The sequence below is a fragment of the Mesitornis unicolor genome, unplaced genomic scaffold, assembly GCF_000695765.1.
Source record: "Mesitornis unicolor isolate BGI_N332 unplaced genomic scaffold, ASM69576v1 scaffold12757, whole genome shotgun sequence".
In the NCBI taxonomy this organism is placed as follows: domain Eukaryota; kingdom Metazoa; phylum Chordata; class Aves; order Mesitornithiformes; family Mesitornithidae; genus Mesitornis; species Mesitornis unicolor.
In genome coordinates, this window is record NW_010194402.1 from 54,957 (window position 1) to 77,999 (window position 23,043).

Genomic DNA, 23,043 nt, shown 5'->3' on the forward strand with positions numbered 1-23,043 from the left:
GTTATCTAGATTGTAGTTATGCAATTAGAGTGAGAGATATGATACAATGACAGTAGTGCTATGAAGCAAAAAAAAAAGCATATCAGCACGTGGCAAAGGAAGAACATCAAATCATTTTCCTGTTTTCTTTCTGGAATAACCACTAAATAAATCCATTTGGCATAGTTAAAGGTAATGGCATATTTGCAGACTTATGACACCAACTCTCTGAAATACATACAACACTCAAATTTAGTAGTTATCCTCAATAAAAGGGTTCTGCAGATAGTTTTTCATGCATACCCACATAATAGATTGGAAGTTGTCCAAAACACTACCATATAGATTTATGTGATTACTGATAAAAGCTTTGACAGCATGAAGCACAACTAAGATGAAAGGAGTGGCAAGAAGCATTTCTATTTTGAAGTCTTTTGGCAGCAAAAAAATGCAGCTAGCTCTTCAAAACTGCCAGGACGCTTCTCTTTTCCCACATATCTTGTTAGAATTTGGGCTCACATAGTTGTTTCTACATACAGACCAAAGCAGCAACCTACAGGGAATTATTTGAAGCTAATTCAGAAGAAACATTCACCTGGGAAGTGTTGTCCCATTGACATTGCTGTCTCTAAAATTCTTTTCATATTGGGGCAGTTCAACAAATTCTGACAGCCACTGAAGAGTGTCCTCTTGAGTCCAGTTATGAACTAGCAGAAAAAGTCAGTTAAATTATATTTAAGTTTTGTAAAAATCAATAGCAAGACATAGAAGACAAGCCATAGAAAAGCTGATTACAATGAGCAAGAGGTTTTAGTCAAAAATAATTGCAGAAAAATTAGCATCAACGTTCATCAAGGTGTTTCTGGCATTTTGCCTTTTTCATTATGTTTCTCAGAGGAAGCTTAGACAAACTATAAACAAAAAAGCATGGAACCAATAGAAACATTTCTTTATTAAAAATTCCACAGAATAATGTAGTGTTTTGTTTCAGTTTAAATCAGAACAGCATCTCGTGACTTTTATCTGCTTTAACTGATCTCAGCCTCAATCCTTTTGTCCTTGTCAGCAGGTGCTGTAGCCATTTAAGGCAATGTACCAAGATCTTCCAAGGATGATGGCTTAAGAACTTGTTTTCACAAAAATCTTCATAGAGACTCCTGCCTACTAACCACAAAATGGGAGCAGAAAACAAAGAGAAAGAGGAAGAGAGGAGATTGAAAGAAAATACTTAAAGATAGCAGAAACATAACAAGAAGACAATTAAATCTCTCTCAAATATAGCCAAAACCAGCTTTATTACACACAATAATATTCTAAGAGAAATTATTTAAATACGTAGAGAATAATTAACATTAATAACAGCAACAGCCTACATAGTCTTTCATACCTACATATGGCTTCAAGAAAATAAGGAAATATTACCCCCAGATTTTAAAAACAAAAACAGAAAAACCACGAAAAAACCAGCACATTACAGGCCAGCTGCTACAGCTTGCAGCTTCACACCGAAAGCTGAAGAGCAATTGTTCTCTCCAATTATTATGTCTGCAAAAGTTTGTCTGTCCATAAAAGAAATAAACAGCCAGCCTCCCTTCTGAACAGACATATGTTTGTATGAATTTTTATTTTTTTTTTCCAAACATTGCTCTCTCTCAAACTACTTGCATTTGACAATGCTAGGCAGAGATTTCTTTTGTGTCCCTATGATAAGGTTTCTTTCTCAGTGGTGAACTTTGACAATGATCCTTTAGAAAGAGCTGCTGAAAGCTTGCCTTTCCTGCTGCAGGCAACAGAAATTTGAGTTCAAATTCAGATTTCAGTTCAGACCAGAACTGAAATAAGGACTTCTAGGTCTCTCATCTACACTCAGCATAGCTGAAAAATAATGTTAAACATTTCAGATTTTCATCATTCCAGATAACTGAAGACAGAACGCATTTCACAGACCCCTTAAAGCTTTAAAAAATAAACTCACAGTAAAAACCACTTGTATTCTATCCTTATGGATGACTACACCCCCTTCCCAGCATACTGTCCCATTTCTTCCTCTGCTTTTGAGCCACAAGCTGTTTTTCAAGTACTGATCTTGTAACAGACTCAGTTTTGTCATATCACTCTAAACTTTTACACAAAATGTCTCCGCTCTATTTGTAAACAGATCATTTTCACATTGCAAAGATTCTTAACTGTTTTGTGAATAGTAAGTGATCAGATTTACAAGGCATTCTAAGCCTTACACCAGGTCGGTAAGAACCTGTACACACTACAGACTGACAGTACAGAACATGCAACTTTGGAAGCCATACAATTCAATGAGTTTATAACTTGGGAAGTGGGGGGGAGGGGACGAGGACAAAAATACTGAGAAGTTTCAGTTTTACTGCTTAAAGTATTTTGTAGTCAGTAGTAATTTTAAACATATTATGTAAGAAAGTAGGTACATACTGAAGTTGTTTACAGTAGAGTCAAATCATATCTGTTCTACTGCTTTGACTAGTGTGAGGTTTCCTTCATAGAATAGCAAGGAAGTTTTCCCAAACAAATGAGTTGTATTTAGAAAAAAACTCTTTAACTATTCCTTATCTATTACTGTATCATATACCTACATTAGTACAGAAGTTGAGAAAAAGCAGCAACAGAGGTCTATTCCAAGCTAGAATCAGAACCTGTACTTTCTGTATTCTTCTTACACTGTTACCTGCTTACATAAAAGTTAGTCTCAATTATTTTTTGTATATATTGTGTCCTTTTAAATGGACAGTCGTCATTTAAACTAAGCATAATCAATACAGACACGTAACTCCTATTCTGGGTTTTCACAGTATGAATCTGTCCATGCACATATTCAAACAAGAAAAGTAGATTTATTAATGTAAACTAATTCTGCATTAATGGAATTCCAGTGTCAGTGCCCACAAATTCTGGACTTTTCTGGGTGGAACTGGACCCTAAACTACCCTGTCCTCCCTTTTCTACAGCACCACAGTGGAGTCCTGGTAGATTGATTTGTATCAGTTAAAACTATCAGATTGTTTCTTTTTGTTGGCATCTTCTATATGCTAAAAAATGGTAAAAAGCAATATTTACTCCAGTGTTCATTATTGTTCATTTTACTGTAGATCTTTATTCTATAACAGCATACAGTATTGTGAAACAAACTGGCCTTTCTTCAGCAGAAGCAGTTATAGTCTACTGAAACATGACAAGACAAGCAATATACACCAGGTGTACTGAAAGTCAAGCAGGCCAGATGAAGTTAATTTCCATCAGCATTGCCAATTAGCATGTGACAGCTCTTGCTAATTAACTGAGGTTGTAACTTTTCCATATTTTAAACAGCCAAAAATAATATAGTGCTTCGAACAGCGGAGTAGCAACTGACAATTACTTAAAGTTAAATTAATATAGCATTAAACAGTAATCATAACATCCTCTCCTCTCAAACCTGTTTTCACAAATAGATACCTTGAGAGCAAGGATGTCAGCAACATGCCTTGGGCAGGCAGGTGTAGAAGCCTCAGTGTTTACACCCCAGTGCAGACTTGCATCAGCTGTTCCATTTCAGATCACAAGTTTGGGAGTTTTGTGACCCTCCCCTTTTTTTTTCCCCTCCCCTCAACTGCTATAACAGTATGCCTGAAGGTGAAGACAGCAAAAGTACCTTCAAACTGGCCCTGTGCAAAAGTTGCTCCTTGCTAACCCACATTAACAGCTGATTACAAGATCAGGCTATATATCACTTTTTAATGTTAAATTTATCATGTAGCACAGTGCTTCAGGGCAAGGAGGCGTGAAATAAAACAACATTACAGTGTCAGCCACAGTATTCCTATGGGCCTCCTACTCCTTTCAGAAATCAAATTACATTTTATAAGAGTATTTCATGGTAAGGAGTGAATGACAGCCATATATTAGGCTTAAAGTTGAGAACAGGCTGACCTGGCAATATAGAAAAACACCAGACTCCTGTATCAAGCACACAAAAGGATTCAAAAGTTAGTTTTGTTTTACAAGGACCTTCAGCAGCAACAGCAGCATGAAATATGCTGCCACCAGTTGGTTTGTAAATAGCACGAAAAGTCCAAAGACAGGAGTGACCCTGACTATCTTTTCAACATTACATTAAAAAATTAAACATTGCAACACTTCACATTACAACTCTTGTTTCCTCTCACGCAAAGGGCCACTCTGCAGTACTGCACTGGTCCTGCCTGGAACAGCACACAGCATTATGTAACTCATCCTTAGCCAAGCCCTGCTTGCACGCATTTCCAATCTCCAGATACTTAAAACCTGAGACAGCAAACGATGAAGAAAGTGCAAGGCAACAATAACATCTTTGTGGTATGCAGTTTAGTCCCATTTGCTGCAAGAATTTGTGCAACGTTACCTCAGAATACAAGAGGTGATCACACATACAAACATAAAGCTATTTTTTAATCTTTTTCTCCTTCTAAATAAGGTACCAGACTTCCCAAAGGATAATGCTACATCACCAGAAATGCAGCACACTAGCTATGCACCAAGACAGGTCAGAGAACTACCCAGCTAAAGACCCCTGCACTAATTTTACAGACTCCCTTACTACTGAGACTAAATACCTACACATGTCTCTTCAGACAGCAAATTCATACAATCTTAGCCCACTACAGGGGCAAAAACAGAGAAGGCAGACACCCTTGAAACACAGAACTTTCAAAGATAATAGTATAAAGACTTGTATTCAGACATCAAAACAAATGTTCATCTGTTGCTGCACTTATAACTTCAAGGCCCTTGTAGAAAAAAATACTGAAGATGCACCTTTGGTTTTAACCCAACAATAACTACTAAGCTTGATACTTTCGAATAGCTGAAAGGCTCTGTATAAGTATAAATACTGCTTAGTTAGAAAAAACGAGATAGTCAAAGAAAATACAATACAACAAGCATTTACTGGTATTTACATTTAAAGAACAGATACACAATAATAGTAGAAGTCAGAGAAAGCAGTGCTTCCTCTAAATGGAGTTCTCTCTGTAGAATTAGATTGAGATTTTAAAAATTTAATGGTCAGAAAAAGCATAAGTAACAACAACTAAGAGACATTCCTGTTTTGTACTAAAGGACTCATTGGCAACAAAACAATAGGCTAGATGCTGATTTAAGCTACAATATAATTCCTTCCATACAGGTAAAACCTATAGCAGCCTTGAAATTCCTTTAATTTGCACCAGTACACACCATGCCTTTAGGATTCTGCAGCTGGCGGAGATATCAAAAGCCTGCCCAGTTACAGAAATAGTAAAAAGCAATATTCTGAAGCTGGATTTTGTATTTTTTATTAGGCAATTTTTAAAACTCTGAATGGAGCCAATCCTTAGGGTTCCATTCACTGCATAAGTTCCTTCTCAAGCAATTACTTAAAACTGACCTTTATTTTTCTTAATCCTAAAAGGATACGTCAAACAGCAATGGTGCACTTACTATAACGATAAATAGTGTTTTCACTTTCTTCCCTCAGATCTTATCTCACATCATCAATGTCTTAAACAGAAAGCAACTTTAAGCTATTTGACAAATAATTAAGACAAACATCCACATAAAGCAAGCTTCATGGGAAGGAATGGGCAAATCTACTCAGCATAAACTCAGCAGCAACAGATCCAGAAGACATTTCTGCATAAGCACTAAAAGGCACTGTCAAGGGCACTATTTAGAGCTTGCAATTCTCACACAGATACCTCAACAGACTAGTTAACAAAGTTTCAAATTACTGAAACCATCATTTACACTACCCTCCACCCTCTTGTTTAATGCTGTCAAATTGCACTAAACTGGCACTATAAACTAGCAGCACATAAGAAACAAAGACATCAAAATTCCTAAAACATATAGAAAGGAAAAGCAGTATTTTCCATATTTCCTAATATTAAAGTAGTTTCTTATTTGAGAGGCTTCATGCCTTTTAACAGCCACCAGATCACTGTTAACACTGCTTGACAGTCTCATTCTAAGGGCCTCCCTGTGGTGCAACTTCAGTTTCCTCAACAGGATGCACATTTAAGCCATTATGAGCAGTCGCAATAAGAGCGGACATCCCTCTCAAAATCTTTTGAGTCTTACTCACAATGATGACCACATTCAAGAAAGCTGGAACAAAGATATACATAATAGACAAATTAGATAATTCTGATATCATTATAGTCTAAATTTTTGAAGAGTTACTCATAAGTTAGAGGAACAATTATATGTAGTTAATTTTCTCTGATAATTTAGTTGCAATATTTTCATTGAACAAGATCTTCACTGAATAAGCATTTAGAGAATATTTGAAGCGATGAGGCTAAAAATTCGCTGATTAAAACATAGATATTTACTACACAGCAAATACTTAGCCAATGTATTACCTCAGACTGCACTTAAATAACTACCTACACCAGCATAATGAACCAATAGTGCGTTCCTAGTTTCATTCCTCTTTTGCTTCTACTTTTAATTGTTTCACTAATACCAACTTTTAGATCTTTGTCTGCTCACCATTAGCACAGCACCTTCTTCACAGTGGGGGCCTGGGGGAAGAAATAAGTACTTTTCGTCTAACAACTGTAACATTCCAGACCTCTGGAGATTTCTTTTTTTAATCACTATGTTCTGGAACATACTTAGCAATGAACACTGTACTGCTCATTAAGTAGTGTCTTTTGATATTTGGAGGATTTGGCTCAACTGGCTTATTTCACTCAAATCAAAGTCAGGGAGGGATGGTGGTGTTGGCTTATCAGTACATTTTCCTGTACCCCAAGTTTAAAAAGATTTTTCCAAAATGCTTTGGACTACGAATTCTAGCTCTTCATAGCCCAAAGAATGTTTACATTGAAGTGGAAGCACACTGGATTTTCCAAATATAATAAATGTTTAAAAACAGCTTGACAGCAGCCCTTTGGGCTTACTAAATTAAAAACATGCTTGTCTGGAATTCAGCACTTTCAACAGTCACCTTCATACATTGCAACCTCACACTGATCAGTGTGTAAGCTAGCTTAGTTTACTTACAATACACCCTGCATTTCAAAAGGAAATTAACACTAGCTGGACTCAAATGAGTTTTTAGTCACATTTACATATTACATTTACATAAGTAACAGTACCAAAACAGATTCATGAAGATACTTTAAAACAGGTCATCCATTTACTACTATAAATGACTTCGTAGAAAAAATGCTGAATTATGTTTAGTTCAATAATCACCACCATTTTTAGCTAATCTTCTTTAGCTACCTTCGGACGTTTTCCAGCGTTTCCACAGATCCTCAATGGTAATGTGTTTATCTTCTCTGTGCAGGTGACTGTGTTTATTAGAAGCATCCTTGTATTGCATATCTTCCCTTAGAAACTGAAAAAAGAGGAAAACGTCACCTTTAAATGCCAAAATAGCAATTTCTAAAACAGAAACTATAAGGAAATCAAGCAGAAGAGAATCTTTACTATCTCTTCCCCATGCAGGCAGCACACAATTAATATAAGTTGACTACATCAGACACTCAGAAAGCAAGTTAAACAGGATTTGATTTTACAAGTCTTAAATTCTAGAAAAACATAAGGTACAATTGGTAGTGTAGTAGGTTTAACAACATTATTAGTATGGCTTAGATTTACAGTGATTACAAAAATGCACCACATTAGTCATACTGCATAATTCTCAACTCTGAACACAATTAACTAACTTCACTTACTTGAAGATTAGACAATGTAGATTTGAAAATGTGCCAGTCTTTTATGGTTAAGTAATATCTGAATCCTGCTACACCAGTTAAATGCAACTGCTTGAGGGCTGAGAGAAAGGTGTTGACTAAGTATTACTAAAGTCTTCTGATTACACAAGAAAAAATAGCTCTTATTTCACAAAATTAAAAAAAGACGTCATCTTAGGGCCAATTTCCTTCTTGCTAATCATTCCTCAGTGGTTACACTCCAAGCACAAAAGCATTACACAAAGCTGTTTCATTCACAGTAATTAATAGGAAGCCTATGATAAAATACCACACTTTTCCTTTTAGTAAACACGATAAAAAGGAATTCTACAATCACACCATATACAGCAGTATTGTATCAGTATTTCACAAGTCACTACAAACAAGTTCTCCAAATACGTGCAAGAAAAAATAAAAGCATGGAACTGTAAAACCCATTTTATTTTTACTTCACACAGGCTTAGAGAGGTTGAAACACCGATTAGTAAACCACCTCCCATTAGTGGCAGAAACCTTTCATAGGTATCAGTCCCTAAAAGCACAGCATGAGCAGTCTCTGTGGGTGAAGACCTTAGTATTTGTACCAGAAAGCTAACATGAGCACTAAGTAATCTTCCTCAATAGATTGCTTGCTTTCTTCAGTTCCTGAAGGACATACTGCTCAAACCAAAACAGTTAGAGAGTTACGACAGCTAACTAAAAAAACAGCTTTTTATGTGGCTGGTCATATGTCATCACCACTTCAAGCAGAGGTAAGGAAGAGGGCCAAGCTTGTGATGCACTGCAGAAGATCCCACTTCTTAAAATTTAGTCCTGGTAATAATTCATCTGCAGAGCTTCCTGCATAGGCCCCACTTCTATAAAAATCTAGACATGGTGTCATTCAAGAAACTGCAGGAAAGACTGAAAAGTAGTCAATATTAAACCATAATATTAACTCTTAATAAAAAGAGACTCTGTATGATAGCAGAAATATGCAAAAAACCCAAACACTTATCAATTTCTCCTTATTAAAAACCTCAATCCTATTTGGAAGTCAGGGACTCTAAAAATATGGGAAGTAATTCAAGTTTCTCCTCTAACTGCTAGACTTAGGATAACGTACTAGTTGCCTTCCCCAATCCAATCATAAACCCACACAGGTCTTTTGGTTCCAAATACAGATTGGATGCAAACTCTGTCTCATTCATCTATGTCCTGGTTGCACTGGGATAGAAACATAGAATCAGTTTTCTATTCAGAAAAGCCACATTTCTGCAAAGACTACAATACTCAATTTCATGGGAACAATGGTGATAAGACACTCGTTTTAGTTTTCAGTCAGCACTGGTGTGGCATGATCAAAGTCTTTAGTGGTTTTTGAGTTAACCAGGTGCAGAAAGGATGCGAAAGCCAGGGCAGCTGACCCAAGCTGGCCAACAGACTTATTCCATATCATAAACGTCACGCTCATTATAAACTGAGGAGTTTGCTAGGGATGTCCCTCTATCCTCGATGGTCTCCATCAATGGAGGGTATCACCCATCATTCTGCTCCCAAGGCCTACTCATCCACTATATTGGCTAAGTATAACCTTGTGTACTTCACATTAATATTGCTATTAATACTGGGAGTTTTTAATTATTATTATTTCATTAAAGCTGTTTCCATCTCAATCCAGGGGTCTCCCTTCCTTTTCCTGATTCCCCTCCCCGGGTGGAGAAGAGTCATCAGGTAATAGAACAACATCTAAATGACAACAATCCACCACTTCACAATTTTTTTCATTGTCAGACATTAGCTTTCTAAAGCCCTTTTATTCCTAAAATAGTTCAGTTTAGCCCATATAAACTTCACTTTTAACTACTCTTCCCTATGTATATGAGAAAGGCATAAATACAGATACATACACATACACACATGAGAAATATAGGATAAACTTATGAAATACATGATAACAATTGAAAATAGCAGCCGGATGGGGCAGAGACAATTACAGAACTTCTGAAACACCATGGACCAGCAACTGTGAAATGGTACAATAAGTCCAGAAAATGACTGATTCCTGTACTATATGCAAATATAAAAATATCTGCCACATAACCTCTGCTGCACATTCCACAGTCCAAGTCCGAACTCTGAGTACTTCCCAAATTGGCGCAACTACCATGAAGCTGGCAATTTCCACAGCTAATATGCAAAGCGCAATCAAAGGCAGATTATCTTAGTCATTTCCGCTCCATGTTTATTAAATGGTAAACTGAACAAAAGGAACCAAACAATAAGAAAACAAAGCCAAAAATCTTCTTATCCACTAATGTCTCTAAGCTTTTTCAGATTAAAGTACAGTCTCACAGTTGGAGCAGGAGGAAAGAATGGATGCTTGCCCACCTCACCTTTTCCTTTTAGACCGCAATCATCAACTACCATCCCCAATGTGTCTTTTGGGAACTTGTGAAACACGTACTAAGAAGAGAAAAATATATTATAGGTCCCTACCTATAAGACTGTATCCTTTCATACGGGCTTAAGGTGCACAATAATGCTCACTCCTCAGCTTTCTAGTGACCAGTGATGTACTGCCCTTAAAGACCCCAAAATTCAGATGTGCACATTTGCTCTAAAAAAGACCACTGTAGCCCAGACAAGTTTCTGAAGAAGAACAGAATGGAATATATGTTGTATGTTAATGTTTTGGCACATTTTGCATCTCCTCAGCTAAAACTCATACCTCAGATCAGTTTTGTTCATAAGAAATAAGCTTGCTTCTGTCTTTCCTGCTAGTTGTCAGCAAAGGTTGTAAAATACTTTAAGATGAGAACATTTGAACAGTTACAGGTGCGAACAAGGAAAATCTGAATTACTGTTAACAATACTACATACAAGATTAGGAAAAAGATAAAGGAGATGCCAACTGATAAACAGAAAACCTTCAAGATGTTATCTCTCACCCCAAAGAACTATAAAGGTACTATAAGAAAGTGTTCTGATTTTAAAAATGGGACGGACATAGACACCCAGATAAGCAATGCAAACAACGGTTTATGGAAAAGTTGCAGCATTTCGTGTCATTCTGCTACAGAGCCTGCAGAGGGAGCAAGAGTTAAGGCATAAATTCACGTCCACAGCACACGGCTGGAGCACAACCGGCTATGCTAACAAGTTGAGAGGGAAACGTAAAAAGCCTGATTTCAAATTTCATCACAAATACAGAAAACAAATCCAAGTTCAAAGCACAAGCTCTTGTGAGAGAAAAATGACAGTGAAAAAGATTTGGTTTATACTGATAAAGTGTTTAGAGTATTTGACTAAATTGCTTTTTTAAAAGAGACTGTTAACACACAAACGCATTTACTCCTCAAAGGGAGAGATTAGGCATGTATGAGATTTCTTCAAGAGAAGAAAAGAGCCCCTCTTCTGTTCAATCCTACTCGTATTGCTCCCAGATCCTGTGAGAATAACCACGATGACTTCCTCAACAAGGTTCTCCAACACTGGATGGTCACAAGTAAAGTTATAGTATGCACAGCTAGAAAGAAGCTGACAGGTTTCAAAGAACAAATGCATTTACTAACTAAGAGATATATGACAAGAAACATCTTTCTTGTGTTTAAAAGATCTTCATTTCAAAACTGGCCTAATAAGAAAATTTCATTTAGGAAAAGGAATTGCATCCTAAATTGAAGAAAGCCATAAAAACAGGACAACTCTGGTAAAAAGAGAGGATTTTCTGTTCCTTGTCAAGGCAGTTAATCTCTCTTTTGTTGCCCTGGTCATTAAGTATACAAAGAAAAGGTTACAAAAATAACTCTAAATAGGGAGGTTGAAAGAATAAGCTCTAATAAAAAACATCTAAGGATTATCTTAGCCAATATAATTACTCAAGAGGGAGAAGGCCTTTTAAGACTACAAAGTTGAGACCAAGAACGCAGCAGATAAGTTCCTGAAAACTGTGAACAAAAAAATATAAATCATTTGTCAAAGTACTTACTTCAAAAACAAGTAGAGAGTAAAAACACACCACACCTACACTCGAAACTGGAGTTCTGATCCCAAAAGTACCATAACAACTGCGTCTCTACAAAGATGCACATCCCAAAGCCCAAAGTTCAGCAGTGTAATAGGTGGAGAGGAAACTTTCTCCTCCCTGGAGGGGACAGGACTTGTGGAGCCCTGGAAAAAGTTACAAGGTCAGGTACACCACAACATTGCTTTCTTTTCAGAAAGCTTTTAGTACCGTAACATTCACCAAAATGCAGTTAGCCCATATCCAAGAACTAACTTGAAGCAGGAACCACCCAAAAAAATCCCATCCTTCCCATATGTAAAGAAAAGACACAGCGAAATCCAATACCAGTTTGACATAGAGAGAGCACTTACAAAGTAAAGCCATGTGCAACAATACAAAAAATATTATGTTAAAATATGGAAGTTGCAAGAGATTCTTGCTCCTTGAGGAGAAAATGAACAATTGCATACTTTTGCAAATGCCAGTGGAAAAGTAAAATTAACCACGCTCACTAATCCCAGAAGGAAGTTCTCACAGGCTTTGCTTATATTTTGTTCTGGGTGAAGCCTCAAGTTTATGATTTTCAGTTTCACCAACTTAAAACAGACCCTCTAACCGACAGGTTTACTTTAAAAGCAACTAGTAACTTCTCCTGGCTAAGTATTACTGTCTTCCTTGAGCACTTATTCCTTAAACAGTTACTTCCTTCAGTGTTATTTCTTCAAAAGAAAACCTGCAAAAGTTACAACTTCAGTTTTCCTATAATCCTACCTTCAGATACAGCCAGTCACTGTCAGACAGCCTTCCATCAATACATTCCCCCCCATCTACTGCTGCGAGACTCATTGGAACTATTGCAGTGTCACACTCTCTAAGTTATGATGGAAAGCGTGCTTTTAAAGGTCAACATAGTGTGATTCAGGTAGGATAGCATTCACAGCTGCCTACCCTACAGAAATGGCTTCTAAATGTGTTACACAGCAAGTAACCGATAAATTCTATTGAAAAAAAAAAAGATTACTGCACCTCAAAACAAACTGTAAGTATTCTACTGCAAAATAAACCTTGCAATCTCTTCAAAGCCAATTTAGAATTTCCAAGGGGGTATTTCATTGTAGCAGGACTAAATGCTTGCAGTGCTACATAAACAGGTGCAGACGGCTACATATTAGCTTAAGTACCTCCAAGTAGGCAAAGCATGAGGTAGGTCTGATCCAAATCACGTTGGAACAGGTTTCTATGCAATCGTACCCATGATAACACATCCTGCCTCTCCACAGGACTTCGTTGCACAGCCACAGCCACAACCACAGCCTGGTCACAATGTTTTCAGAGAAGACCTGGCTCTAACCTATCCTGCTCTGAAAAAACACTCTGTGACACGCTCAGAGTTGCTTACAAAGCTTCAGGAGGCTAACAGACACACTGCCTGGGGACAAATACATTAGCAGTTGAATTACAAACTCCAATTTAAAAAAAAAACACCACATAACCCAAAATACCTTTATTAACAAATCTACACAAACTAAGGGAACCAAAGTAACCCAATAGCTTTTGGGGGAAAACGTTTGCTACGCTGGTTAGGAAGCTCAAAATACTCGTTTGAAAGATCAGTTTTTGTAGCAGAATGCTCTTGCACAGCGAGACGTAAAACACACTCAGGAGCCATCCCAGTATCATGCAAAGCAGTTACAGCGTTTTCAGGTTCTGACACTGCAGCAGTTATTTCTCTACTACGCAGAATTTTGCCTAACCAGCTGACACTAAAGCATAAATTTGTATACACAAATATGAACACCAGTTTAGGGACCTTTATTATACAAAATTATAAGGACAAAACCAGAATACTAATGGAACTTTAAATGATATTTAACATCTTGCTGAGTGTATTCTTGCAGACAATAAAAAAAAGCAAGAGCTCAGTCTGTAGCAGAAACTCTCCCAAATGAAATAACACCTGGGGTAGGCTCTTGAAGGTTAACAAGGTCCCAAGATGCACTAAACAAAGGGAGATCAAGCTTCTGAATTATGTCATCCATTATTTTTTAACATCTGTTCCACACATAGCTGTATTTCCCTCCCCCTCCAAAAAAACTACTGCTAAATCTTTACTCTCTCCAAGATGTAACAATCAAAAGGAAGAGAAATTCTGCACATAAACTTGCTTTTGTTCAAAAATACTTAATTCACTTCAGAGTCAATCTGAGTTTAATATTCAATTATGGAAGTGTTTTTTCAACTCACACTTTATGCTCCTAATATCCAAATTATACATACTTAAAACGGGAGCACCACACTATCTTGGCATCTAGTTCTTCAGGATTTCCTGTCATGGAATTTCTTGCAATTTTGCCTGAAGTATTTAGTACTCGCTACTGTCCAGAACAGATTATTGAATGAAATATGTCTCTGGTCCAAACTAGTAAATGATGTTTCATTTATGTTTTATATCTCTTAAGGAATTAAAGAGCAAAGATATCCAAAGACTTCTTTCACCAACTCATCTTTACATAAATTGAAGAGTCAGCTTTATTTCAGCAGTAATTCAGAAAATAATTTCTAGTTTAAAAGTTACATGCTAAATTTTATTTCTCCAGATTCGCCTAAAATAGTAATACTAATGTGCAATATTTTAATTTATCAAGCTTGTAAAATAAATTGTGATGTACAGATGCATGTACCATTTGAATTGCTAAAAGACAAGAAGCATAAACAACCAAGATTATGACTAGCAAACTGATTACATAATAAAAGTAAGTAATAAGAGCATGAACTGGTTCCCCTTTATTATAAAACCCTTAATCACAAATTAGCTGTAAAGAGAGGGTATACTGAAGCATACATTTCTGAACTCACCCCAGTTCTATAAATTATTTATTTTTAACTGAGTTGTTTACACTTGACCTCTGCAGCTTCTCCGTTTTCATTTTCACTTCTGGATTCTTCCTTTGACCTTTTTTTTTCCCTTTATAAGACTCCACCTCTTCATCCTCTCTCAAAAAAACACTGCATACTCTCTCAAAACATTATGGTTGTTTCACCTCTCTTAGATTACTGGTATCTTGGATCAAAATATGACCTCAAGCCGTCAAACAGTATCTTCACAGAACACATCCATTCAGAAATGGTCACTTTAAAGGAAGATCTTGGGCTGTCAAATACTTTGCTTCTGTCAAGCTTACTATAGCCCAAACGCTGTATTATTATTGCTATTCCCAGCCAGATTACACTAGCTACTTTTTCTGCTTTAATTGCTGTATAAAAGACAATTCTCCCTCCTGTTTTAGGCCACCAAAACTAGATTCTTTTTTATTCTTGCCTCCAGACAACATTTTAAGTCAGGCACTTCTGCATATCACTCCTGAGGTTCCAACTTCTTTGACCATACTGGTAAAACTCATTCTCCAATCATTTTGTGCTTTCAATACTGCAGTCTCTTCCTCTCTGCACAGTGTTTTTTGTCTTTTTTTTTGTGGTTTTCTGTTGGGTTTTTGTTGGGTTGGGTTTTTTTATTAAGTAATTATGCAAATGCACCCAAAAAAAATCAAAACAAAATATCAAGATATTAAGTGATCTATCCAGAGATCCCACACAAAGCTGTAAATTCATGCCACTAGCTTTGTGCAACATTAGATGCACAGTAATATATTAATATTTAAAAAACATCAACTTATTCTATTTCTACACAGAGATTTCTTGAGAAAATGACTTGATGTAGGATCTACATATAGAGGTGCTTTGGAAACAGGAAAAACCTATGTAAATAGTGAACATACGATAAGTGTCTTACTGCTTGCACCTCTTCATCGTTAAAAGGAGTCACGTACATGTGGTGCAACAGATGCTTCCTGAGGCAGATAGCCTCCCACAACATGACTAAAACATCAGTAATAAGTTCTCCCTTTCACTTACCCTTTTACAGCCTACTCTTTAAACCAGTTCAAACAATTGCAATCTTTTGTACATTAATAATAAAGTAACAATAGCAGGAGCTAGATTTGATGGAGAAATTCATATTAGCCTGCCCTAAGGGTAAATATAGTCTTTTTCCACATCCTTCCTTATTTCTCTTCTCTCCTGTACCATGCTCTTTCGCTTTCACACTCTGAGAGTCTACTTTACAGAAATTAGTAACTGCACAGTAAAGCATACTCTAAAGTACAATACAAATTTATTACCCAAACTATTTGGGTTTTTTAAAGTTAACACCTCTTGTTTTGAAGTACATAATTCTACACTGAAAATTCAGGGCAAGTATTAGAAAGTTACGTGAATCCTGAATGGAAAAAAAACCACACACACCAAAAAAACCACCAAAAAACCGCAAAACAAACAAACAAAAAACCCCAACAATCACACATATGCATAGCTACAACAAAAGCTCTTCTTTCCAAGTATTTTGTAACATAAAATTAGAAAAGTATATTTTAGTGAATTTAAAAGTTCATGTTTTTTCATCTTTATAAAACTCTCTTAAGTTATACCACTTAGTGTAGCTTTGGTAACAGACCAAAGAATAAGGAAAAAATATCTAACTAGTCCATGCTCAAACGAGAGCCCCTCTGTCTTCCTTAGAAGACTTCAACAAATTCCTCATGTGTTTCAATGACTAATAAATGCCATGCTAAAAATTTAGATCAAGTTTCCTCATATCAATTCATCAAAGTCAAATACAAGTGTTTTTCCAGTCCACACAAGGTAGATCCGACAGGCTTCCAGAATTAGAAAATTTCTGAGGAAATAAAGTTTCTTATAAAAATTCAAATTTTCTTATATCCTAGAGAAATTCTTTCTGTACAGAATGATTTTATGTGTTACTTCATTTCACAAAGGGAAAAGAAACGACAACATAAAACAGGGTGTGAAGAACATTAAGAAAAATACACAGTGTGCAAATGAAATGTCTGGAATCACTATTGGGAGTTCTCAACTGGATTAGCATAATAAAATAGTTAAAATAAATAGTTCAACATTTTTAGCTCTTGTTATCTTTCCATCTCAAACTAACTTATTTACAAGAACTTCCTTCCTTGGTGTAAATGTACACTTGTAATCTGTAACACTGTTAGTGCTGGTAAAATAGCAGAAAGTTACTGTACTTTGTCACATTTTTCCTGTCAAATAAAAAGCCGATGAATATCTATTCAACGTATTCAATCTACTGCTCTTCCAGGAGTCTTGCAAGCAAATACCATACAGCTTGAAACAAGAAATCCATTACCCTGCTGCTAGGTAAAACCTCTGTATTTCATGTTGTGGCAGATGCACCCACCCTACTAAAGACCTGAGAAAGACCCAACAAAAGACAGTGCTAAAGTTTCTGGCCCTGGTGGTGCCAGGACTGCCTCCCCCTCACAGCTCATGTCTGGTCCACACAGTGGGGGTCAAAGGCGGGAAAGTTGGGGTCCTCAGCCAATAGGGAATGACACGACCGTGTATTGACCACAGATCAGATTCGACCAGGGTATAAATGGGGCCCCGCCGGAGGACTCATTTGAGTCGGTCCTCCTCGGAGCAGCGGGTCTGCAGCTGGGGACTCTCCCTTGAGTTGGGACGCCACTTAAGGTAACTTCTCGAGATTGAAAGCCCTCCCTTTTTGGTGAGTGAGTGAGTGCACATTTTGGATCGTTTGGCCTAAAACTTAAGAATTCTTAACTCAGCCGTGTCTGGTAGTATTCCCAACCAGCATACTGAACCTGTATTTGTTGAATGTCAGTGGGATGTTGTTTTGGTGAATGAAGTTTTGTCTGCTTCATTTCAATTGCAGATTAAAGCTTGTTTGAGTTCATTATCTGTGTGCGTGTAGCCATTTTGGTGCGATTCCGTGACACATGTGAGCTTCACTTTTAATAGAGGGAGGTGGTTAATAATCAGTCCTCATTCTTAATCAAAACAGGCAGCATTACCCACTGTGACAGAAAAAAAAAAAAATCTACTTTCGAAGTAGCATATTAGAACATATTTAGTATATGTTCAGACCCATTGTCATCAGGTAACCACATAACTATGTTGTTAAAATGTCAGATGTTTTAGGATTATGGTAAAGATCCAGTAAGAGCACTACAACAAGAACATATACATTACTAGCTGAACTTGCAATTAAATTGCATTCTCATTAATTTCAGGTTTGATTTTAACGTCTTAGAAGGCAGGACTCTGCAAACATATTCAACACTGACTTTCATGGAAACTATATGTAGAAAAATGCTAATTTAAGGTTTTAAATTAAATATTTCTTCAATAATTGAAAATGAGGAAGCAGAAAAAAGGGCTACATTTCAGTCATCTTATTTTATGAACAGTGAGTATTCTGAATATATAATATCACTCATCTCTCATTACACCAACTATAACAGCATCATTCATGAATTGGTCTAATTTGAATAATTTTAACAGGTTTTAATAGTGGTTTCTGTTGCTTGGATTTATCTCAACATTCCTCTGGACTAGGAAGAGACTTAACGTCAGATACAAAGATGGTCCACTGGAAATCAGGGCAGATCTCTTGAACACTAATAAAAAGTATCCAATGTATAAATATTTCAGTATTTTCTTTTAACTTACTTAACTTTCACATATAAGAAATGCAGCACAAGTCAAGAGAATCACACAATGCTGAGAAGCTTCTCAGAAAGCTCACACTCCATCAGTAATGTTTCAGTTTGCAGACTGGGTTGTGCCTATCCCAGACACTAATGACAATAATTAAGCACTCTGCTATAACAGAGCTAGACTACTTCCAGTGCCTGAACTACCTCACCATGACACTCCCTAAGGTACAGAGCAGATATTTTCCTCCAAAGTTAAAAAGTACACTATTTTATTTATTCTGGATCATTCTCTCCATTGTACCATATTCCTTCAGAAAACTCCTATCAACCAAGCAAGCATTAATCACTGCTGATGCTGGTTGTACATAGTCACACAGAAAAGTAAGTGGTAACCCATTAAACTTGACAATGATAATTCACAACTTAACTCGTTCAGGGAGAATGATCTTCCCATAGATGTTAAGAAATGGGCAGAGAAATCAGGGCTAGAGTCCTCTCCCTCTGACCTCCAGTGAGAACGGGCTTCAAAACTACACTGCAATAGTCTTATTTTTAGAGGACAGGAGATGAGGGACATCTTCCACCCCCTTCCTTTCTCAAGCCTGCACCTGACAACTTGCAGAAAGCAGAAACAAGAACAGTGAAACTACATGGATATTTCCATTCCTACCAAGTAATTCTGAGAATCCCGACGGTAGAGTTGGTAAGTGTAAAGGCAAGTTCTTTGCCAGGACCACCAGCAGCCTGCCTAACAAGCTCATTCAAGCACTTAAGCACAAAAAACTTCAGGCAGGTCTCAATAACCTTCCTAGGTTCACAGAACTAAATCTATCATTAACCTACAGCAAGAGGTACTTACTACTTACCTGCAATATGTAAGCAAAAACACGTAAGAAAGCTTCCTAGACTGTTGTATGTAACAGGTAGTGTTTTGTACCATGAAGCGCCTGGAACGGATGTAAGTTAAACAGGAAAGCCCAGCAATGCCTTAAGCAAGAAAACTTTAGAGCAAAGAAACTAAAATACCAAGCGGCAGATCACATCAAGTCTTAGTTACCTCACTGCAGGCTAAACCAACATCATTTGCCTACCTCTTACACTAATCACAAAAACTAATAACGTTTATACATAGTTGTGTAAAACTTTCCTTTAGGCTATAACAACGGACAATAATATTCCATTTCAGACAGTTCTAGAAATTAGATTTTTCTTCCACATTTGGCTGTGGGAAGGGCTGAATTAAGAAAAATAGCCAGCGACTACTCAAGTGCTGGAATATAAAGAGCAACTATATAAAAGAGGGGAGGGGGGAAAGACAGACCTGACATATGCACAAGTGAAGGCTTTTTACTCCTACCTCATCACTTTCATCTACTTCAATACCACCATCTTTGTCATCATCCATTTGCTTATGGATCATGCGGAGAGCTTCTAGGCTGAATCGGTCCTCCTCAGTAAAGCAAGGTGGGCTGAGTGAACTGCAGGGATCTAAAGTGAAGGGAAAACCAAAACAAAAGAGAAATATCATCTACTGTCATTCTAAAATATAAAGCTCCCAAGCAAGAGAAAGGACTTAAATTTCTATATATGTGTCCACGTACTTCACTGCACATAGCCACCAGATCACAGATGTCAAATTTAGCTGTAGAATAATAATTCTCACCAAAAAAGTGAAGGGGTGGGGAAGAAAAAAAACCAAACCAACCAACCAACCAAACAACAACAAAACGCAAAAACAAACCTTTTTTATCCAGGAAGGAAACTGAAGGCTAGAATAGTTTGACTCTTGTATTTTTTTTCCCCACTCCGTAACTGCTATCTCCACCTCGTTTTCTACCTACCAGGCACCCTTAGTAATACAGCACTGCAACAGCAAATAGAGTCACTGTGTTTTCCAAACTCCTTTCTGAAAGCCCGAGCTAAACAGAGCACAGTGGAGGAAGAGAAAAATAAATGTCATATCCTATAATCATAGCTTCATAAACAAAGGGATGGTAACCACACACCAGATTAAAGTCGAAGTAGATAATACTACTGAATGCAAAATATTCAAGAACTGCAAGAGAAGAAAGCCCATCACAAAGAAAATTCAGCTGATAACAATACATGATATCTCAGTCCTGCATGCTCTGATCAAAAACGGCAGTCACTGTGGAGCAGGATTTCAGGTCAAAAATAGTATGGATTCATTTGCATTCGTTACTGAAGGTTCACGATTTGTGCGCATCTGATGGCTCTGCTTCCACCCTGTCAGATTGTTGTATCTCTGTTCTTCCCCTTCCACAAGGCAAATGCCAAATAGTCTAAAATTCTACAATGCATGATGATCAACCACCATTAAAGACTGGTCTTTCACAGACCTCAGCATTTTCATGAACTTTGATGTACTGAGCACCATCAAAGAAGAGAAGGCGGAGAAGGATCCAGAAATTCTTTTTTTTTTTGAAAGTTCAGCTTTAAAAATCTAGTGAATTCCCACTGTAATAGCAATTATAAAAATGCACTGACTAGTCCCATAAACTGGTACACTCCATTTTAATCATACCAATGCAAATACAAATTGAGGCAGCATATGAGTAATTTTTGCTTCATATACTCTATCTAGATTAAGCTTTCATGTTACTATGGAATTTATTAAAGGCTCATTTATAATAAGCAGTGAAAAGGAGGCACATATAGAAATAGATAGGATCAAGAGTTTGAACAGAAAGATAAATTTATCGTGTTAATATTTTCATACCAGTTGAGTGGCATGATTCTGCTTTTCTGTCTTTATAATAAATTCAAAAATAAGTCTGCAAAGCAGAAGTACAAAGGTAGCAACCATAGCATTAGCTGTAATCTCAAACACACATTAACAGGACTGATCCCTACAGCTAGACAGGAGTCGATGCATTCTTACTTTATACAGCAGTTCTATTACACAGAAGTTAACAGTTGCCAGTTATCTGGGCCTATGTATCAATTTAAAATTAAAAAATAAAAAAACACACAAAAAACCCCCACACTTCACTGACAGTGTCCCAGAACAGAGAGATGCTGTTTTCAGAGCTACTTTGTATAAATAAGAAAGAAAAATTACTAAACCAGGCCAACCAGTTTTCAGCTTTGGAATGCAACTAATATTTCTTGGGAGGGTAAAAAAAAAAAAAAAGTAAAACTGAGTAACTGTTTTACTTTTTTAAAAAAAAAAGCCTATATTATTTGTCCACTTTTGCTTCATTAGAAAAGATATAATTTGCAGAATGCACAGCCTTGACATTTTTGCCTTGCAATGAAAAAAACACTAGCAGAACTTTGAGGTGATTCATAATTAAATCTCAATAGCCATGAACAAAGAATACGACACTACTATACAAATATCAGATGAACCATCTTTGCACTGCAAGATTAGATCCATACTACATTTTAAGTTAAAAGAAAGCATAATTGTCAGAACAGACAAAACCCGTCCCTCAAATACTCCCCAACTTGTTTAATTTGTAATTAGTTCTATTCTTACATAGAAGAAAACATCAGATAAATAGCGTTCACAGTTACTAAGCACCCACTCAAATGCTTTTCCATTTTGTTCAGCTGAAAGCCCAGCTTTTCAAATCAAAAAGTTTTTCTGAGAGTACATTTTCTCAACGCTGAAGTTGATTGGTTTCTTAACCGAGTACTTATTTATCTTAAATACGTCTTTGTTCGTTTTTGAAGGCACTGAAAAGAGCTATGAAGGCGCTTTAAAGAGCTACGGCTCTTCTACAGAGGTAAACAGGCTGCTTGTGCTTCAGATGTCCTACATGCTGGCTCCAGTAACACTTGGTATCTCTCTTAAGAGATGACAGAATTCCAGTTGCTCCTTTTGGGACTGAGAAACATGGAGTAGGACCACAGCTTAACTGTAATAAAAATTAACCTGCTCTAAACAGAATCCAGATTTACTTTCAAGCTTATGCATATGGTAAAATTAAACATTCCCAGACTGACAACTTGTTATCGTCCTCTTCAGAGAACAATATCAAAACAACAAGAAATTGCAAAGCCACAACCTAAAGAATAAGTGAAAAGCATTTCACAAGCATACCTATAGAGCCCTACCAAATCCAAAAAACAGCTGATGGAAATTTAATCATCTGTAGCTCTGCAGAAGAGTCTAAAATGCAGTATTTTTGCCTCACTTGCACGGCAAAAACAATTCAAACTAATACTCATGAAGTATGGTTAGAAACTTCTCAAACATCCAGTTAATTAAGATAAGAGGCAAGAGGAGAAGTCTCAAGACACAGCAAGCACCATAAATATAGGCCTGAGGCCCCGCAACAAATTATAAGACTAATTGATAATGTATTTTTCACTATTAATCCATCTTATTGAAGAGGTTCTGGGATTCCAAAGTTAACTTCACCTCTGGACCAATTTCTCTGTCCTAGTCTGGTGTGTTGTCATAAATACACTTCGTCTAACATCATCATCACTGGAAAGAGCACAAGAAGTACACTCAAGGAGTGAATATAAGAGCTTAGGATTTGACCCTTCCTTTAACAAATAGAACAGAAGAATTAGCAAAGTAAACAAGAGATACAGCTTAGACGAGGTGCACAAGAGGCATACAAACACACCATATGTCACTCTAAGCAGGAGTTATTTTACAGCCCAGTGTTCAATGTTGCTCAGAAGTGAGGAAGTTTCAGAACTTCTGGTCATAAGGAGGGAATTTGTTACTAAAAAATTAAATATCAAATTTATGGCTCAACAAATGTGGCAGAAGCTGTTGAACCAAACCTTCTTCCTGTCTTGAGTAGCTCAG

At 36.8% G+C, this 23,043-nt stretch overlaps 1 protein-coding gene across 1 annotated transcript in view; it reads right to left on the bottom strand.

Annotated features, from left to right (window-relative positions):
* STIM2 (stromal interaction molecule 2) overlaps positions 1–19,735 on the bottom strand; it is a 28,288-nt gene extending 8,553 nt beyond the window's left edge. The window contains exons 1-3 of the mRNA XM_010187784.1: positions 19,609–19,735; positions 7,240–7,354; positions 575–686 (exon numbers count right to left, since the gene is read on the bottom strand). Of these exons, the coding sequence (XP_010186086.1) occupies positions 575–686; positions 7,240–7,354; positions 19,609–19,671 (290 nt within the window). The 5' untranslated portion in view covers positions 19,672–19,735. The remainder of the gene's footprint in view (positions 1–574; positions 687–7,239; positions 7,355–19,608) is intronic.
* Between the last annotated feature and the right edge of the window lie 3,308 nt (positions 19,736–23,043).